The sequence below is a fragment of the Sciurus carolinensis genome, chromosome 14, assembly GCF_902686445.1.
Source record: "Sciurus carolinensis chromosome 14, mSciCar1.2, whole genome shotgun sequence".
In the NCBI taxonomy this organism is placed as follows: domain Eukaryota; kingdom Metazoa; phylum Chordata; class Mammalia; order Rodentia; family Sciuridae; genus Sciurus; species Sciurus carolinensis.
Window position 1 is genome coordinate 68,674,427 of NC_062226.1, and position 20,361 is coordinate 68,694,787.

The following is a 20,361-nucleotide window of genomic DNA, read 5'->3' on the forward strand; positions in this document are numbered from 1 at the left end:
TATGCACAAAGAGTTATCTCCTAAAAACAGGAATGAGCAGAGGAAAGCAGTCCAGGGTGAGTATTGCAGATCCTCAAAGTGCACAGGCATCTACCTCCTTTGAGTTCTCTGTTCCAACCTGCTCTGAACATGGGGGCCAAACTTAACGTCATAAGATGCTAAGAAAAGCCCAAATTCCAGGAAAAAACAAAACGAGAGAAAAAAAAAAAATCCAAAGGTGCTACTCCTTGCTGTTTAGGTCCCTTTATAGAGATTTCCTAAAGTCCCACCCTTGTCTGTCCACCTGCATCTCAGTGGCCACACCTAGATGCAAACTAGGCTGGGAAATGCTGCCTTTTAACTGGGCATATTGCCAGTCCAAATAAAACCAGGGCTCTGTCACTAACAAAGAGGAGGGTGGATCTGAAGAGGCAAGTAACAGTCTCTGGTACTCTCCTTAGGACAAGCATTTAGTTGCCAAGAGAATGACAGGGAGGCTTGGTTGTTGGATCTGTGTTGAGCCTCCTTTTAGTATCCAGACCAAGTTCTGTGGTTGAGAGTCCTCCTAAATGTTGAGATCCCCATCTTCTTTATTCCCTTCTCTCTCCTTAAAGTAAACCCCTATTTTTAAAATAAGGGTTTCTTTTCTACCTCAAAGAAACTACATAATGCATAGCCCCAGTTTTGAGCATGTATCTAGCACATAGCACAATAAATACTCATTAAACTGAAGTGAATTCCATCAAAAATCACATGGCTGTATTGCTTCCCTATCTGCTCTCTGTCTGCCCTGACCCTTTAGACACAACCTCAGAAGACAGGGCTAAGGTTACTTTGGTTGTTATTCACTAGGATTTTGCAAATGACTTTTTTTCCCTAGTCCTAGGGATCAAACAAAATCATCATTAATAGCAAGAATTTAGGTGCCTTCTGGCTGGTGGAGCACACTGGATTCCCAGTCACTTTAGTGTGTAGGTTGAAGAACAATTGTCCTTTGTTGATTTAATGGCCATTGTCACCAATCTCCAGTTTTATAGCAAATTGGGGCAACTGAGACTAAAGCCACTACTTCCCTGAATGGCACTCCTGAATCTACAAGTTCCACCTAAAAAGCTCTGATCATAGTACGGAGTGAGGGTAAGTGAAAGAGAGCTGGTCACATCTAACCAATTCATGCTTGGAACAATGGGAGATCATTATGGACTGTCTTTAAGCAGGAAATAGAGGCAGCTGGGAAGCAGAAGGGCTGCCTATCTGCAGAAAGTATATGAAAGTATAATGAAAGTAATCTACATTAACCTTCCAGATTATGTATTTTCAAAGGCCAAATCTTAGTTGTCTCTACCACTCAGAGGTTAACACAGTCCGGTCTACAGTAGGTGCTTAATAGATGTTTATCAAATTATGTGACAACAGTACATTAAATCTAAAGAATCAGATTTACAGATTTATATAAACAACTCCAAGTACAATGGTTTAACTTCACTATCCATGAATAAACCCAGATTTTACCTAAAGTAATAATATCAATTCAATCTATTTACAGATTTATATAAACAACTCCAAGTACAATGGTTTAACTTCACTATGCATGAATAAACCCAGACTTTACCTAAAGTAATAATATCAATTCAATCTATTTTGTTTTTTACCATATTAAATATAATTTTTAATCAAAATTGACTAGTTGTTAAAGTAGTTAAAACAGAGAAGCCATTTTCAGAGTTTAGTATTTATTATCATATAGAAAATTATTTTAATATAATTAGTCCCAAGAATTCATATATAAAATTAATTTTATTCAAAAGCAAACTAATGGTTTATATATAAATAGGATGTTCCCTGCCACTAAACTCCAAAGAACATCAAAATGGGAAAAATCAACAAAGTTAGGCATTTGTTCTCCTAGATATTTGGGGGAATTTTAGAACTCATATTGGGGCTATAAGGCAATAAATGTGCAATGTTCTTATACACAGTGATGTCTGATTTTAGATCCTGAGTGGGTTGCTTCTTTATGCTATCTTTTAAATTAAAAGAATAAATTTTGTGGTAAAAGCACTTAAAAGTTACTCTCTTGGCAAATTTCCAGTATACAAAACAAGGTTATTAACTATAATTGTTGCATTCAACTTTATATCCTTTTACCTACACCACTCCCCACCACTGTCTGCCCTGGCAGAAACTTTCCAATCTCTTTTTCTATATATTTGACATTTCCACATATAAGTGAGTTCTATGTGAGAGGGTAGCTTGACAATTTCATCATGTATAAATATTTGAAAACATCATGCTGTATACTAAAATATGTGCAATTTTTTTATTGTAAACAAATGGGATACATGTGCAATTTTTTAAGAAGTAGAAAATAAAAAGAACAAGTTGGTGGTGTGATTTTTGTAAAAAAGAAATACTTCATCTAATCCTTCCTACAAGTAATTTCTCATGAAATCTGGGATTATCAGATTCTCATCATTCAGCAAGCACACCAGTGTGTGCTAGGATGTGTAGTATGAAGATAAACCAAGCAGTCTCTGCTTGCTAACTTGATCTCATGCTCAATGAAAGGTTTTCTTCTTCGTTCCACATGAAGATCTCCAAGTGCAATCTTCCACAAAGCAGACCAATCCATGTATGGACAAGCCAAGCTGAAAGGTGGTCTTCCTTTTGTTGCGCTTATCTGACCCCCTGTACATCCTCTTCTTAACCCTGATTGTTTCTTTCAGAAACTCTCAAGGAACCTAATTCCCTCTTCAAAATATTTCCAATGGGTGAAAACACAAATCAAGCTCTTTCCCTTATAACTCTTCTCCAGGCCACATCCCCAATGCCCTTAACTGTATAGTTAGACGACTTGCAGTCTTCTCACCAGCCACAATATCAAATCCATTAATGACCCTGTTAAAAATGCAATCCTCAGAAGCAGTCACAAATTCCCATATCTGGGAAAGAATGGGATCTGATGGAGGAAAATGCACTATAGCTAGCATGCTCTTTGATCTGGAATCTCTAATAATGGAATCCAACTTTTTATTAGCAATTTCTTATAACCATGACTTATTGTTGGTTCCTTTGGAATTCTATAGTCCTTATGACTCCCAGATCATTTTTACATACAACAAACATCACATTAACTCTCTTACAATAAGTAGTTTCCTAACTGGATGACAGGTGTTTTTAAAATCCAAATAAGATTTGCCCTTTGATCAAGAGTTTTAGTCTAGCCCAATTCTACCATCAACAATAGTGGCCAGATCTCCCAACTTAATTTCGTTCATAGATTTGATAAGCACACTGTTTATGTCTTCCCTTGCCATCCAAGCAAGGGTCTAAAACAAAAGGACCCAGGGACCAGGAGATGAACAACCTTTCTCAAAATTGCTGTTGATATATTACTCAATGTTTTTGAAGCTAGGAGTCAAATAGCTACACATCCCCTTGACTTCACTCTTGTGGATCCTAAAATTCCGTACAATGAAAGACTACCAAATGCCTTGCTAAACTGGGACATGACTTGTATATGACATCTTCCTGATAATTCTATAATAACTCCATAAAAGGGGGAAATGATATTAGTTTGTCTTCACAGCTTTACAACAGCTGTCACCTTCCTGTGATAACCTTTTATGATAAATTCATGAAAACAATTTGATGATGACTCAGAGAAGCAGCATAAATACCCTTGAACCATGCTATGTCAAATGATAAACTCCCTAGTAGAATAATAGTTCAGAGCTTGCCAGCATGCTATCTTGAATGTCCTAGTTCCCGCTGAGTTAAATGAAGTCATTTCTCCAGTTTTATTCTTTTATTCTTAAAATTAAAAAGTAACCAATCTTTGGTCAAGTTATCACACATGAAGTAAAGGGTAAAAGGAGAGTAACTTATCTGATTGGTGTGTTTGGGATAGGTACAAGGCATGGTAACTTCCCATTCCTTTTCCCTTCCTTCCAAGAGTCAATCTGCATGCAGAGAATACAGTTTCTCAATCACTCCCCACATGCAGGGGAGGTATGGTGGGCCAGGTATTTCTAGGTGGGTAGTCTGTGTAATTTGGGAGTCTAGTATTAGGAAGTCCCCTTCTCCTGGAGATAAGTCCCATTCTCCCATGTAATGGTAATCAGTAAAGAAAGAAATAGGTAAGAATATTCTAATCTCCAAATGCCAACCACTTCATCTTATGTCTTGACTCTTTCGGAAGACCAGGTATGGAACAGTGGTGTTAGTTTTGAGGTTCATCAAGCATTAATAACAATATATTTGAAAAGGGAGTTCCCCAACCAAGAATACTTGTTAGAGGAGTCCCATGACAAGGCAAAAATGATTCCTTTCTAGCAACCCTGTTCTACTCAGTCATGAACTGGAAGAAGCCCAAGGAAAGTGTGGCCCTGGTGTGAATGCCACAGTGGATCCAAAGGTGTGACAGCTGGAGTTGTTAGTCAGTGGTTCTTCCCTAGTAGTCCTCTTTCTCATTCTTTATCTCAATTGGCCTTAAATCCCATGAGACTGATGTGTGTACATGTTTGTGCATGTTAGTGTGTAACTTAATGTGAGTATGCACATGTTTCTACATAGAGATATATTTTGTAGTACAAATAAAAGTATACAAATATAATGTATCTTATGTTTTTCATGTAAGCATTGCATGTACTTTGCATTTATACATTGAAGTATCAAGATAGATTAAGACATATCAAGTCATGTTGTAACTGGAAAAATCCGCATACGCATGCACACAAACACACAGGTGTAGATTCAACTCTCTTCCAATGTTTTTATTAGGGCATTATAATCAAATGTTAGGTTCAACTCTTTATTTTTTTAGTTGTAGATGAACACAATACCTTTATTTTATTTAATTATTTTTGTGTGGTGCTGAGGATCAAACCCAGTGCCTCACACGTGCCAGGAAAGCACTCTACCACTGAGCCACAACCCCAGCCCAATTCAGTTCTTAATATAGCCATTTGTCAAATTTTCATAGAATTTATGAGGGGAATATAAGAGAGAATATGTGAAAGTACCTTATAAATTGGAAGGCTGTAACACATGTTAATTATTATTATGCATTTACCTTTCCACCAGATGCTGACCTCCTTCCAGGTGTCTCTGTCCAGCATGCCCTAAATTGATTTATACCTAACAGGTTAGAAACCAAAAGAACTAAGGGCATAGTGCATGATAAAAGCATAGAATAATCATTAAAATAAGTCAAAGCCACAAGCCCAAGTTTATATTTCTCAAGAACTAGCAGACCCACAAGTTGCATTCTAGTTATGAAAATAAGCCTAAGCCTGAAGACCAAGAATAGAAACAAAGAAAACTTAACTCTAGTCCCTGCTGAAACCCCAGCCTTGATATTAAGTGATATCTTTGCTATTCTACAGGGAATTGTGAATTCTCCTATTTCTTCATCTTGGCCTTCAGTCACTTCCTTGCTCTTTAGCACTTCTGAGTCTGCTTAAGGAATTGTGGGACATTTCTTAATATAAGTCACAGCCTTTCATTACACAATCAAACTGTTAAGTACAGATGATCTGATAACACGCTCACTTAAACTCATATTAAAAGGTAAAAAACCGATATTGGAACCTCTCTGGGCAATGGCAGTGTTTAGTGAACATGTCCCACATGCTGGGAAAGAAGGATGGCTTGGGAGGGATGTATACCTGAGAGAGTGTACTTGAGAAAACTCAGTTCCTAAACACAGGAAGCAGGTGAAGTAGGCAGTGAGGACCGGGTAAAGAAAAGGGGGTTGAAATCAAGGCTTTGAAGAGACCTTTGCATGCTGCTACAGTTTGAACATAGTGTGAGTGTGACCCCCAAAGTTTATATGCTGGGAACTTAGTCCCCAATATGGTGGTCCTGAGATGTAGGAAACCTTAAGAAGTGGTGCCTAGCAGAAGTTGGTTAGGTCATTGGAGGCACCACATTTAGAAGGGATTAATGTAGCTCTAAATTGTTATGAAAAGAGTAAGCCTGGCCCCTGACTCCTCTCTCCCTCCCACAAGATCTCACCATAACGCCATTCACCATGTTGTGATGTAGACAAAAGGCTCTCACCAGAGGCTGAAGCATTGAGACTGCCCGATCTTAGACATTCATTCTCCAAAACCCTAAATAAACTTCTTTACTTTATACATTACCCAGCCTTGGGTATTTCAATAATAGCAACAGAAAATGGCCTAATATAAACATTTTCACAGCAGCATTATTCACAATAGTCAAAAGTTGGAAGCAACTCAAGTATCTTTTAAGAGAAAAATGGACAAACAAAATGGGGTAGATGTGTGTGCACACAAGTGGTGGAATATTATTCAGCTTTAAATAGGAAGGAAATTTTGACACATGCTACAACATAAATAAAACTTGAAAACACTATGATAAATTAAATAATAGAATCAAAGAGACAATTACATGATGCCACTTAGATGAGGTACTTAGTCAAATTCATAGAGAAAGTAGAACAGTGGTTGCCAGAGCTGGGATGGGCAGGAGTTACTACTGATGGCTAGGTAGAGTTTCCGTTTACAAGATAAAAGAGCTCTGCAGATGGATGGTAGTGATAGCTACACAACACTATGAATGAATTTAATAATGCTGAACTTAAACATGGTGAAGATGGTAAGTTTTATGTTATGTGTATTTATCTCTCCACAAGTAAAAATAGTATATTTTTTAACCAAATTAAAAGATCTTCTCTGGGGAAAAAAGAGACAGAGAAAAGGAGAGCAAAGCTTGTGTACTGAATGTCTTTGCCTAGGTCTTGTCCTACTGCAGACACCAAAGGGTCAGGAGAAAGGGAAATGAGGTGTTTTTTTTAATATTCATATATATTAAACTATTCAGGGTAGTACTATTATATGAGAACCTAAAATCTATAACAGATTTGTTAAATGTGCATTAAAATAACAGAAATATAAACATTCGATACTCAGTGTGGTCTTAAGACCAGCAGCACCAGCATCTGGGAGTTTGTTAGAAATGCAGAATCTCGGGCCCACCCAGACCCAAGGAATCAGAATCTGCATCTTAGCAAGATTCCCAGGGAATTCGGTTGTCCATTAAAGTTTGAGAAGTACTGTTGTAAATTTTTGTAAAATGCAAATAGAGCAAAAAATGACACTCGATGGGTTGAGATAGAGGAAAATAAGTCAGTAAAGTTGTATTATTGTACTGTGAGTTAAGATGAAGAAAAGTTGCATGTTTTACTATTTTTATGTTCTCAAAAAATTAAAACTGACTCCACTTTTTGCCTTTAACACAGAAAATGCTTAAACTGAACCACAAGTTTGATTTAATATGTCAATGACACTGTTCTTTGAAGACTAGAGTCACTCTCATGAAAGAAAAATGATTTTAAAAAGCAGAGCCAAGTACAAAGCTCTTACTAAGCAACTGATGGTAGATTTGGTAGGTTCGAAATTCTAAGAACTCATCATTATAGCAGAATTAACGCATGTATGCTAATAAATTTGCCAGGAAAAGTACTGACCTTCAGAAACATTCAAGAACAATAAAATTCTGGTCACTAGTAATGTGAGAGAAACCACTAATACCCACAGCCAACTGGATTCACTTAATGGGATTAAAATGATATGGAGACAGGCAGAAAAGAAGCCCCAATATATTCATTGAATACAAAAGGAAAAATGTCAAATATGAATATTCAAAAATACAAATATGGAGTAACAAAGAAAATCCATGTTTGGGTTAAGAAGGACTTCTCATTGAGATGTTTTTTTTAATGTGGTCCTATTCTAATGTGTTTCTCCTCATTCCCTCTGAAGCAATGTGATTCAATACTGCTTACGTTTAACACTTGACACAAAAATTAAATTTCTGATAAGAAGACAAAAATAAGTGACTGTATAGATAAAGTAGAGGTGGGGGCGGAAACTAGAGTTAGATTCTGCTTCTAACACCAGGGCATACTTGGCTGGAAAACACTTTTCCACTTAATGATAATCTTCAACAGTTTTTGGAATCTCTGTCTGCTTTCATTTTCTTTCCTCTGGCAAATGTCCATTCACTCTGGCTTTTGCAATAGTAAAAGTAAATAAGTTTGACTCAACACAACTGAATATCATTTTACAAGCACAGACTGAAAATCAACTTAAGGGTTGGTTTGTTGTTTTTGAAATTGATGCTAATTTTAAGCAACAATTCAGAGACCCCCTGGAGGTTTACATGAGCTCATCAGTAGCAAAATCATATTTAAATAATTTTAAGTGTTTTCAAAAGCAAGAAATAAAATCTTTATACTGCTGAGCACTTGGCACATTCCACAGCCACCCCTAACCCCAACCCCAGTGTTCTTGTTAACCAGACCTGCCTCACAGCAACAATAAAGGTGAGATATTGGGCTTTTTGTTTTCTGTATTGAGATGACTAAGATTATCTTAGAACTCAATTTAGGACCCACAGGTGAGATCTTAAGGGATGAATTTAATACTCTTATAAATGTCTTTCTCTTATCACTCATGATAAAATGAGTAACACTAGTTAATATTTTGATGAGCACAACAAGAGGGTAACAAGGAACTTAAAACAGGGAAGAAAAAGTGTGAGACTTGAGAAGCCACCCTCATGCTGTGATAAACATCTGCAGGCCTCAGCAACTGTCAGCTGAAGCCATTTAAATAGTCAACGCTTTTATCTCAGAAAACTACACTGAGATCTTTGACACTGATGCCAATACAAAGACAGAAAGCTGGTACTCAGGTACCAGCTGAGAGTTGGGCCTGAGCCTGCGTCTAGATGCCCATTTTCACCAACCTTTCTCAAACAGAAGACTGACACAAGAGCCAATGTGGCACCGTCACGGGCTGAACTGACCACATCCATCCAAGGAATCTGTTTTGTGGCCCCTAATGACCTAAAATCATAAAATGTTCAAAGGAACTAGAAATGTTTAGAGATATTCCTTTCCTGAAACAGAGGCTTGACAGTCCATTCTATTATGAATGTTTTTGAAATTTATCTGCCTGAAATAACAATAAAAATTAAAAATATGAAAAAAAAGGAGGCTTGTAGGCCCTCACACACAGCCACAGCAAAGAAACCAGGGCCCAGACAGTTAGAAGAAATTCATTCCAAGAACCCACATCATCACAGAAAAAAGATGTGGGTTCAAATTAATTTCCTCCAAATTTTCCTTCAAATTAATCCACTACATGAAATTACTATTCTATAAACATGAAAAAAAAATGCAAACAGCCCTAACCTTCTCCTTAAAGTTATTTTGGCCTCAGTCTTACACAGCTAAACATAGGTGCCCTTCAAAATGCAAAGCTAGGTTTAGAGATGAAGTTCAGTGAGCACTTGCCTAGCACGCTCAAGACTCTGGGTTCCATCCCCACCAGCACACACACACACACACACACACACACACACACACACACACAAACAGACCAAAAAAAAAAATATATATATATATATATACATATATATGAAAAGCTAATGCATTGTAAGAGTGTTCCAGGGAGCTCAGTGATCAGTAAGAGCCCTGGAAAATACATAGAAAAATAAAGAACATATTTCATAAACACTAGCTTTTTCATCCAGACAGAAACAGCTATTTGCTTCAGCACTTACTGGATCTTTTAAAAGATAGTGTTGATTTTATTGCTTTATGAAATGCTGTGCAAAGCATAGAACTTTACAATTTGCACATTAAGCAATGTCGATCTTTAAGTTTAAATATATTTATGTGATAATAAAAGGTACATGCATATGAATATATAGAATTTTTAGAAATCATCATTACTTACATTAGAAATTTCTTTACACAAACATTTTAACTTTAAAAAAAAAAAAATAAGCACATGGCAAGGACTGAGACTGCAGAAAATCCAGCTTTCCACTTAAGCAGCCTTTCACTGAGAGACATGAGTGATGGCAGACGAAGGCCTCTTAAGAATAGACTCAACAGAAAATGACAGCGGTTCATTCACTGAGAGTTTTGTTCCAACCTGTTTGGCTACAAAAAGGTCCTTTGCGCACCTATCTATTGTAAATGCGTACTTCTGACTCTCCTTGACCAAACATTCTCTGTGTTTCTTTGGGGTCTCTTCAAAGGCCTCTTTGACAAATGGTGTTTTCAACTCAGGACCTGATTTGTCATTAAGCGTTTGCTGGAATAATGAGTGGAATGGATTATGTTTAAGTGGCAGAGGGTGCCTGCTGTTTTCTTTGCTGATCTTGGTTAAGACGTGCCCTTGAGCTGCCAGGGAGTCCGAGTCAACAATGGGAGAGAAATTCCGTTGGGGTGGGGAAAAGGCAGACCTCTCAGGGACAACCTGGTGACCCTGAAGGTCACTTCTAGAGGTCTGGACCTCGGGAGTGTGAGGCAGCACAAGGGAACCTTCCAGTTTGGGTGGCATCATGTCATGTTCTGCACTGAATCCATCCTGAACCCGTGCTCCTTTCAGGTCCCAGCTGGCCCCAGGTTTCAGGGCTTGAACTGAGGTGGTGGCATTTAGCAAGCATTGCTGGTAGAGAAGAGTGTCACTAATGGGGCCACACTTGGGCCAAACTAAAAATCGGGAGGACAGGGGGTACTGTCTATACGTCGTAGCCACACTGACATTAGAAGAAATTAGTTCCATATTCCCAGACCCTGAATACTGCATGGTGAGATCAAGACAGGTGGGTAAAAAATTGCAGAAGTCCTTGCTGGGCGGTTCCCCTGGGGCAGGACTGTAGGCACTTTTGTAGGAGTTGTATTCAGGTCCAGGCACCATGCGGTTGGGCAGGAACAAGGCAGCAGCTTGGGAAGTTTCCAGCATCTCCCTCTCTTTATATTCTCTCTCCAGCATAATGTTCTCCAACTCCTTGTCAGCAAAGGCCCTTCTTTTCCTCATCCTGTCACTAACTGGGGGAGGAAGAGGTAGGGTGCCTCCTAGGTAGGTCTCCGCTGTTATGGGGCGATAGCCTAAAATAAGCAAAGAGAGCACAGAATAGAGATTAACAACTAGGGAAGAAAAAATCTGGAAACTCAGAAGGCAAAAGAAACACCACAAACCAGCAGAACAACTGTGTACAGTTCAAGGTCACTAATATTTTTATACAGAAAGCACAACTATAGGTTTAATTTAAAATAGGTCCCTTTGGGGAAAAGGATATTCATTTTATAATTTCTCATTACTGTTGTTTTGTCAGTATAGGTTTGTTTGTTTGCTTTGACAAGTGTTCTCAAACGTACACTTTATTGACTGAGATTTTAATATTCTTCCCAGATCCCTAGATATTAAGAGACAAAGCTTCCCATCTTGCTCCATTGTTTTATTTTCCATGTCATTTTTTTCGCTATTAAAAAAGATATCTATACCTAGAGCTGATGTCACTTTTATTTTCTAAAGGTGGCTCATAGGTACACATTGATACAGTTGTAGAATAATCCAAGGAGAACTAGGAAAAAAAGAGAAAGAAAGAAAGTTAAAAGAGATTAGTGAGGAGAAAACGAAAAAAAAAAAAAAAAAGACTTAAGGAAACAGAGAAGCATAGAAAATTGAAAAGAGCTGTTAAATAGCCCAACGCGCTTTGCAGTGAACAATTTCATCAGGCCTTCCCCTGACTACGAGTATAAATAAAGCAAAACAAAACAAAATGAGGGGGAGGGGGGAATAGGCCCTGCTATACCGAAAATAATAGGTTTAAAGCATTTTTCCCAAGCTCCAGTAAGGTTGGCCAGATACCAAAACAGTTGAACAAGTTATCATTAGAACACAGATTAAGCCATTGCACATTACATGAATAGAGACAAAGTCGAAAACAAAGATTAGTGTAACATAAATAGAATTCCTGATGGCCTAAAACATTTTGAGTATTTCGTCATCCCCAGACACTTACCACTATCAAATTTGTTTGAAGGATTCATTGTGATATTGGTGTTTACATAGTGATAAACCCATCATGCTCATTTGCAAATAAAATAAAATTTGAAAATTAATGTTTCCATTTCTATGCCAAGTGTTTGCCAGGAAGTTATTTACTTGAATTCACTCTTCCATTTAAGTCCTCAAACTTCTTAAGTTGCTTTGGCAAAATTTCACTTTATCGATGTGCCCCCTATGGTTATTCATCTGTTTACCAAATTCATATTTAATTCATGAGAACCTGCTCTAAGGTCAGAAGTGCACAACACAGGGTAGGACATGAACAAACTTTAAACCTTCTCCAGAACCAACCAAATTCAGAATCCACACAAAAAAGCAGAAGTCAAATGTCTAAGGAAAAAAAAAATCTACTTTTCAGTTGGAATTTTATGAAGAATCAAGTAGAAGCTAGTATAAAGTTAAATGTAAAGAAAATTTTTAGAAAATGGCAAAGGAAAGTCAATGTATTGCTGAGCATGTCAAAAGATAAATTTCATATCCAAATACAGATATTTTTTAGATAAGTAATATTTTCCAAAAAAGAATTAATGTATCCTTAGGCTTTAGACAAAGTGAAAGCCTTAGGAGAGTTACAGATTTCACACTACTCAGTTTCAACCTCTACTCTGCTTATTTGATTCAAAACCTTTTTCAGATTCTACCACCTTGACCATGATGACAGATAGTAAAATAAAATGTGGAATAACAACAATTACCTAGATATCCAGAGAGGAAGATTATACATTGAAAAATCGTGGACTCTGATGTCAAGACCCAGATGAGAGGTCTTTATTGGCCATGGGTAGCTGTTAAGCTCACTCTGTACATTTAGCTCCTGCTACAACTAAGGAAAATGTGTGTGTGTGTGTGTGTGTGTGTGTGTGCGCGCGCGCGCGTGAGGTAGAGAGAGAGAGAGATTATTTCTTTCCTTCTTTGCAGAACTTCTGCCCCAGGATCAACTGGTGGTATATCTTTGTACATCCCTCTCACACTGTTGATTTTTCATGTCCTCCATCTTAACTGTTAACTATTAAGCAGATGACAAAATTATTAGGATTATTAAACTGATGGTGACAAAAAAAAAAAAAACAACCCTTGGCAGGTACACTAGATTCATCTTCCTGTACTCCAGTTTCCTTCTTAGAGCAAAACTTTCTAATAAACCGTGCCTTCTCCTCAGATAGCTCCTTCAGAGGTTAATAAAGATATCATGTGGCTGAGCAATGAGAGTCACTCAACTCGGTTTTAAAAGCTACAGGATAATTTGGTGTTACTTTACCTTCTAAAATGCTTTTGGCCAGCAAACTAGGTGCCCTGACTTGCCTCTGGTACACTGCTTTGCGTTCAAAATTATTCTGTTTCCCGGAAAGTCCCTTCTTGTCCTGTAAACATAAGAAACAAAATAATGTCCTGAGAGACTTTGTGAGAGAGAGAGAGAAAGGGAGAAGGAAGGGGTATCAGCAAAGCGTTTAGAAACCCTCCGCCAGCCTAAATATATTTATTTTGTCATCCCATGTGAAAACAAGATTTCAAACAACTTAATATCAGCACCCCTGGGCAAGGAGCTGAAGGCTATCTCTGAAACTGACAACTGGTGAGCAGGACTCCAGGCTTTCTCTACCAGAGTCACTCACAGACTCGCCCCAGGAATAGCTGTGACCAGAAGTAAGAGGTATACTGGAGGAAGGTGAAATTCATAGTAAGGAGACAGTAGGAGCCCTGCTTGAAGAGTAGACTATTCTGGGTACACATCCAGTAGGCCAAAGATGCCCAGGGACACGATTGGGCAGTAATGAGGGATGGGTTTCTCTGAGAAGTGGGGTAGGAAGGATGGAGTGCTGGGTAGTGCGGGGGAAGACAGAATCTCCAGAGTTTGGTTGTAAATTCCAGTTTGTTCACTGGACGACTGGGGTGCGCTTGAAAGCTCACAAAACTTTTGGAAGGCGCTAAGGAGGTAGAATAAGGGTACTCCCTCACTCATCCCTTGGCCACCACCAGGTCGGTGAGATTCCGGGCCCTTCCACGCTCGCATCCAATCCAGCGGACCGCAGGGAAGTATAGAAATGGAGGGCCCACGATGACCCATGGCCATCACAGGAGTGGCCGAACGCCACGGTGGCCCTGAGCGCTCTCTCGTAGGCTTTCCTTGGGGATCACTGACTTTGCAGTATGTATGATGTCCCACTTGCCAGTCCCTCTCCGCCAACAAATTCCCCCTTGGGCTGAGGATGTAGCTCAGCGGTAGAGCGCTTGCCTAGCAGGTGGGATACTTAGGGTCGATCCTGCCCAAGCTTGGGGGACCAGGGGAGTAAAGTCCTCTTTTGCCCTGAGTCTGGAAAAAAGTTCAGGAAAGCCTGAGACTCCAAATGCAGGGACCCTGAAGATAACCCTGGCTTTCTTCAAAACCGGAGCCCGCCACGGTGGGAGGCCGCATCAAAGAGCCACTGGTTCTTTGACAATTTGCATAAACAGTAGCTGCGGGCACCTAACTCCCTATGCACTTTTCCTCTCCTCTGTAACCCGGGTAGAACGCTAACTCCAAAAGCCAGGTAACCACGGAAGCACTGTCCGCAAGCACTGTCCGCACTGCGTACTGAGTGTGCTCTACCTCTAGGCGAAGCGCGCTATGAGTACGCAATGAGGTTTTCGCATTGTGACAACCACTCTCTTTCCCCTCCCCGCCGCCACATCACCAAAATTAACTTTAAAATGTAAAAAAACAAAAATAAAACGATTTTCTCATAACGACTCACATAGGCCTCATTACTTTCTAGGTGTCTATATCCATCTCTATGTCTCCTTCCTTCTTAATACAAAATTTTCTTTTACGCCAAGTACCCCAGTAATGTCCAGCGCTTTCCCTCCCTCCTTCCTAACCCGAAAGTCCCGAGTGTGCAGATTCGTCGCCATCACCCTTTCGCGGAAGTGCCTAGCCCTGAGAGGGCCTAGGCCAACGCCAAGCGAGTGTCAGATTCTTTCCGGCAGAGATTATCGTGGTGGCCAGAGACGCACACGCGAAGCGCGCCCGGGGCCTGGTGGGTACGCACCTCGGTGGCCTGTTGCCTCCGGAGCGCCACCTGGGCGGCCATGACGCGCTGGCGCTCCACCACCAGCAGGCAGTTGGCGCACTGGCAGTCTCGCCAGCGGCAGAATCGCTTGTGCCCCTTGAGACAGGACACCACGCCGTGGTTTCGGCAGCGCGCACACTTGGGCGTGCGGCTCAGCTTGCGCGGTTCCGCGCTGCCGCCGGCGTTCGCGCAGCGCTCTACGGGCCCGGCAGGGACTGGAAGGGCCTGAGGCGCCGGCGGCGGCCGGGGCAGCAGTCCCGGGTGCTGTTCCGGGCGGCAGGGCACCCCCGGGGACGCTCCCGCCACTTCGCCGCCGCCCTCTTCTTCCGCGTCGTCGTCCTCCTCATCATCTTCCTCGTCGTCCTCACCATCCCCGTCGGCCGGCGAGGGGCTGGGCCCGGGCGGCGTAGTCGGCGGCGCCCCGCAGCCGTCCTCCTCCATCTCCAGGCTCTCCACGTCAATCTCCCAGTCCCCGACCCCTGGGCCTGCCTGCCGGTCGGCCATTGCGCGCGGTGACTCGCTTGGCTCAGCTGCGCACACTCTGGGGAGACACAAAGAATCCCAAAAACCCACCTGCCGCCATTAGGAACCGTCCCTGAGATTTTCCTGAGTTTTAAGTCTAGAGTTTCTTGTCTGCCGGGTTATCACCTTAATGTATCCTCTCCTCTTACCGTCTCTCACATGTCTGTCTTGTTATCTCTAGGGATCCCAGGGATCCGAAACTCAGCTATGATTATATTTTATTAATTCCAAGTACTCTGTGAGCACCTGACCCTTAACAGCAGCCCTCTTTGGTTTGACACGACTTTCTGGACAGTCCCGGAGAAACTCACTGATTCCAAACACATACATATTGTGTCCAACTAGGCCAATTTAGGCCATTTGTCAAGCTTTCCCATATCCAACAAGCATGGCCATGATGAATATAAAAATATGGATGAAAGAATTAGCTTTCTTTTGATTATAAGGGACCCTTCAGATCTACCACTCCTTTTATCAACCTACAACACAAGTACTCCTCTATGGACTTGAAGAGATCCTCTCATCACTCCCCTACCCCGCAACTATTCAGTTGAAAATCAACATTATAGTGTCATTAGTTAGAACTCCAGAGGCAATGGAAATAAAGATGCAGATGCCCATCTATCATCAATAGTACTTGGACGGCACAGGGTTCTATGGACCTAGGGCTTGATTTGTATCTTTAGAACAAGGTATCCAAGTAAAATAGCAAAGATAAGGAAAGATGATTTAGCCCTCCCTGAATCACAGCGGCATCAGAGCACTCACCAACACTTTGAGGCCCGGGCTAGCAGCCGAGTCAAAAGATATCCAGCTTGAAGATCTGGTTCTCAGGCTGCAGGATGTGCATGCAAACAGAAATCAGGGTCGCACCCCTTGCCAAGAAATCGGGGGTGGGAGTGTGCTGACTGCTGGAGCCCCCAGCCCACTGGATAGTGGGGAAGGGTGGGAGAGGAAGAGGGGAGGAGGGGAGTCAAGTCCTCAGCAACCTGGCCCGGCACATCCCGAACACAGCAAACTTCAGTTTGGTCCTCCGCAGCCTGGGGCGTTTCACTTCGCTGAGCCGGCTTTCGGCTTCCTCTGACCCAAGCTGGGTGGGGAAAGGTCGAACAGCGCCGGCTCGGCTCAGATCTCGGGATCCGGGAGCAGGCACAGCTGCGTTCTACGCCGAGCCACTCGTTGCAGTCTCCAGCCTCGGCTCCCCTTCCTTGTATTATCCACTCTGGTCCCCGAGCTTCGAGCCCTCTGATTGGCCGGATGTTAGGCGGTGTGCAAGCTGATTGGTCAAGGCTCGCCGGCCCGGCGCCCTCCTCCTCTGTGCGATAGAGGTGCTCCTCCCGGCCGAACTCCGCCAGAGTCTGCCCGCCCGGCCTTCGATGCAGCCGGGTCTCTGGTCCGGAGGCTAAATCTTAAGTGTGACGGCACCTGCGGAGAAGAAATCGCCATTTGTCTCACCGACTAGGAAATGAGCAGAGACACATTCTTACGAATCCCGTTGTCCACAACAGAAGGTAAAAGAGAGAGAGAGAGAGAGAGAAGCTAGCATTGGTCCCTGCGTTAGCAGCATCTCCAGTAGTTCTGCGATTCAATCATTGACCAAAGTTGGGCGCGGAGATAAGGCCACTGCAATGGGGAGCACAGCGGCATTCTTTTTTTCTCCTGCAAAAGGAAATTAATGGTTATCTTGCACCCCAAAGCCTAGTTAACAAATGACCTGTGGGTGGTTTTGTGGGTAGCTGCTCATCCTCAGAAATGCAAAATAGGTCATTAATTTTCATTGAGCTTGTTAGGCAGGTGGCCAACTCAACTACAAGTTTACTCTTTTCTGCTTTCAATAGCTATTACAATTAACTTTGGAGAGAATGGAAATGCACGCCTCTAAGAAACATAGTACAGCGGAGTAGCTCCAAGAATGCATTTAAACAAAGCTTTTTTAAAAAAGAAAAGAATTACTTTTTGTGCATGAATGTATTTTTAAAAAAATTTTCTTCCGTCTCCCTCAAAAATCCTTCACAAAATGTTTAAAACAAAATTAAATTTCCAACAAATCGAAAGAATTAGTCCCCTATTTCAATGCTGTATTCTACTTTTGAGCTTAATATTTAAAATCACGTAGAAGCTTTTCTAGTTTTATCTTTAGTCAAGCCCTCTCAAGTAGGATCAGCGTAGGAAACAAATTAGGAAATCGGATGCCCTCGTACTGAGCACATAGTAGGCCCGCAATAAATATTTGATGAGTGAAGGAAACTGCGTAACTGCTTCTAATATTACTTTTCTCTGGTCCTATCAGAATGTTAGAAGTTAACCAGGCTCAGAGAAGTGGAAAGAAAGGCTATTATGGAAGGACTGAAACTGACGCTAACAGTCAGAAACGCAGGTATTCTGGAGCCCTTAGTGATGTTGTTAAGTTCTTCCCTGGCGACCAGGTACTTGATTTTCATTTGTGCTGATGTTTCTCCACAGCACCGCTGGCAATGCCCAGTGGAGGAGACTTATTCCTTGAGACTCTTCAGTCTCTCTAGGGGTCTCTCAGAGACTAATTTGGGAGCGCTGCGCGTTTGCTATAAACACCAATGAGTTTTACATTTTGTGTAGCTTAACTCATAAAATGACTTTTTTTTCCACCTCCAAAGCGTTTGAATTCTTGACCACAGCACAAATGTACTTTTATCCCTGTTTTTTTCAGTGATGAAACTAAGTTCAGAAATGAGTCCTGATTCAGCCAGCGGTCTCGGGGAGAGTCATGGATTGGCGCAAGCACTCTGGTCCTACTGTAGCCTCTGCTCTGAAGTCTCAGAAATTTCGGCGGAGGATTTCCCAGTTCCCGGTCAGAAAGACTCACAGTGGGTTTACCAATTTGTCATAATTTGTTCGGTTTTTGTTTCGTTTACTTCCCTGCACCACTTCTGATTTTAGCACTTGGAGTTAGGAGTGGTATCCCTGTAATAGAACCTAGAACGTTTTTTGTTTGTTTGTTTGTTTATCAAATAATTCTCATTTTTCCGTATTTCCCAATGCTAACTACATTTCTACATTTACAAACAGGCGTTTCAGTTCTTGTGCCCCACAAACCCGTTGCAAGCAAATTATATACTTCCACCACCTCAGCAGATTGTGTGCAGGAGTTGGCAATTTTATTTATTGCTTTTAACCCAAGCATGGGGGTAAAGATGAAATCATTAACCCTTCACCAGTAATTTATATATTAACGAAGTCCAGAAAACAGACTTGCTACCTTTGGTAACTAAATTGAGGGGAAGCAGGACAGTGGGAGGAAAGAGGGAACAGAAGAAGGAAAAACTGTTTCCTAAACTGAAAGTAAACTACTAACTGAGCAGCCCTTGAACTAGTTTGAACTCTGAAAACTATACAGAGAGAACAGTGAACCATGACAATTGAACTCAAGAGGGGAGAAGGGATTGGGGTGGAGGACCCTAGAACAGTGGAGCTGACACCTGGGACTTGGAACAGAAAAAGAAGACAAGTCCACAGGAATGTTCTGGCTGAGTCCAAGCGGGCCTTCCCCCTGTGTCCACTTCGTGGGGCTCGGAGATGGGGAAAGCAGCATACTAGAGCTTCCTGGAGGAGCTGGGCTGGTGGTTTCCAGGTGGATGGACCCAGGAACATTTCCTCTCCAGCACTCCAGCACCCTGTCAACTCCTCAGCAAGAGCCCCAGCTGCCCTTTCTAGACATCCTGCCTATCTCCACGTATCCCCCTCCCAGCCTGTCCTTCCCTCCCTACACCCCCATCTGCCTCACTTGGGGACAAGCAGCTGTAACCATGATCCTGTTGGATTACACTCCATCCTCCCGCCCTGAATGCCTCCAGAGAACCAATCTCCCACTAATCTCCGGGAAGTGAAATGGTGTGGGGGAGGTGGGTTAAGGTTTTTCCTGGGAAGAACTTCAGGAAGTCTGAGAAGCTCCCAAACTGAATTGGAAATTATGTGCATTTTTCTTGGGGGAAAAATGATCATATTCTTGATCCAGCTATGAAAGGAATCCACAGTTACACAAACTGGTTAGTAAACTAAATATTCAGAAGAAATAGGCAGAGAGTCTGGGCTCCAACTTGTTCCATTTCCCTGTGGCCCTGGTCAAGTATTCTTCAGCTCCTCGGTTGCCTCATCTGCAAAATGGGAAGGGTCGCCTTTCTTGGCCTGGCTCCTTGTGAAGGCTCAGTAATAAATGAGGATAGATCGTCTTCCTCATAATAGGAGCTCCTTTATAGACATTCCTTTCCTCTTGAGGTGACAGTACCAGCCTGCGGAAGGCGTGACTGCGAAATGCTTCTCGAGCTTGACTGAAAGACAGGGACGCACGCAGGGACTCCGGCTCCGCTCTGGAGGTCTCTCTCTTAAAAGGGGTCAAGGGGAGACCAAGGATGTGTTCAGTGAAGTTCTTTTGGCTTGTAAACCGACACCAAATTACAAGGTACAATTCAGAGTCCCTCTTGCAAATTACCAAGCCCAAAGCACCTCAGTTGACACACCAAGTGGATCTCCGTAGGGGGTGTGAGCAAGGCCGAGTTCCCCCCATGCTCCACTTTCCCTTTCCCCAAATCTCTCTTGCCCTGCACCCTTTCCGGTCCTTGTGCAGCTCCACCCCATGAGAACCCCTTTAGCAAATCAACCAAGGGAACCTGAACCAAAAAAAAGGAGGGAGTAGAGTTCTTTTTCCTTTCTTGGTGTGACACTTTTTTTTTTCTTTTCTCCAAACACCTCTCCAAAAATAAAAACTAAAATTAAATAAGCGAAGGAAGAGTATTTCAAATTGTCTTCCACCCACTCATCCAAGCCCTACTCCCGCGTGGTTGCACTTTTCACGGAGCCCCCGTCCCCCTAGCCCTCTGCAGGTTCCCCAGCCCGAGCTCCGCGCGGGAAGACCAACCGAACCACTCCTTGGCCGGCGG

General features: G+C 41.9%; 1 protein-coding gene across 4 annotated transcripts; it reads right to left on the reverse strand.

Moving 5' to 3' along the window:
• Positions 1-9,613: 9,613 nt before the first annotated feature.
• Positions 9,614-16,619, reverse strand: Dmrt2 (doublesex and mab-3 related transcription factor 2). Of its 4 annotated transcripts, none has more exons than XM_047525005.1 (5): positions 16,438-16,619; positions 16,217-16,283; positions 14,906-15,467; positions 13,138-13,240; positions 9,614-10,915 (listed from the first exon to the last, which is right to left on the reverse strand). In XM_047525005.1, exons 3-5 carry the CDS (start codon positions 15,428-15,430, stop codon positions 9,858-9,860), a joined length of 1,686 nt encoding a protein of 561 aa, XP_047380961.1. In that variant the 5' UTR covers positions 15,431-15,467; positions 16,217-16,283; positions 16,438-16,619; the 3' UTR covers positions 9,614-9,857. The 4 variants fall into 4 exon arrangements, with proteins under 4 accessions (XP_047380961.1, XP_047380960.1, XP_047380962.1 ...); XM_047525007.1 differs by adding an exon at positions 11,312-11,391 and having other exon boundaries at positions 10,787-10,915; positions 16,217-16,619; XM_047525004.1 differs by having other exon boundaries at positions 16,217-16,619.
• Between the last annotated feature and the right edge of the window lie 3,742 nt (positions 16,620-20,361).

Bases quoted from the DNA above. Each gene is read 5' to 3' on its own strand.
- Dmrt2 (XM_047525005.1), bottom strand. From the start codon at position 15,430: ATGGCCGACCGGCAGGCAGGCCCAGGGGTCGGGGACTGGGAGATTGAC. The intron at 13,241-14,905 runs GTGCGTACCCAC...TTATGTTTACAG, and splicing joins GGAGGCAACAGGCCACCGAG to GACAAGAAGGGACTTTCCGG. The intron at 10,916-13,137 runs GTAAAGTAACAC...TGCTTATTTTAG, and splicing joins GGCCAAAAGCATTTTAGAAG to GCTATCGCCCCATAACAGCG.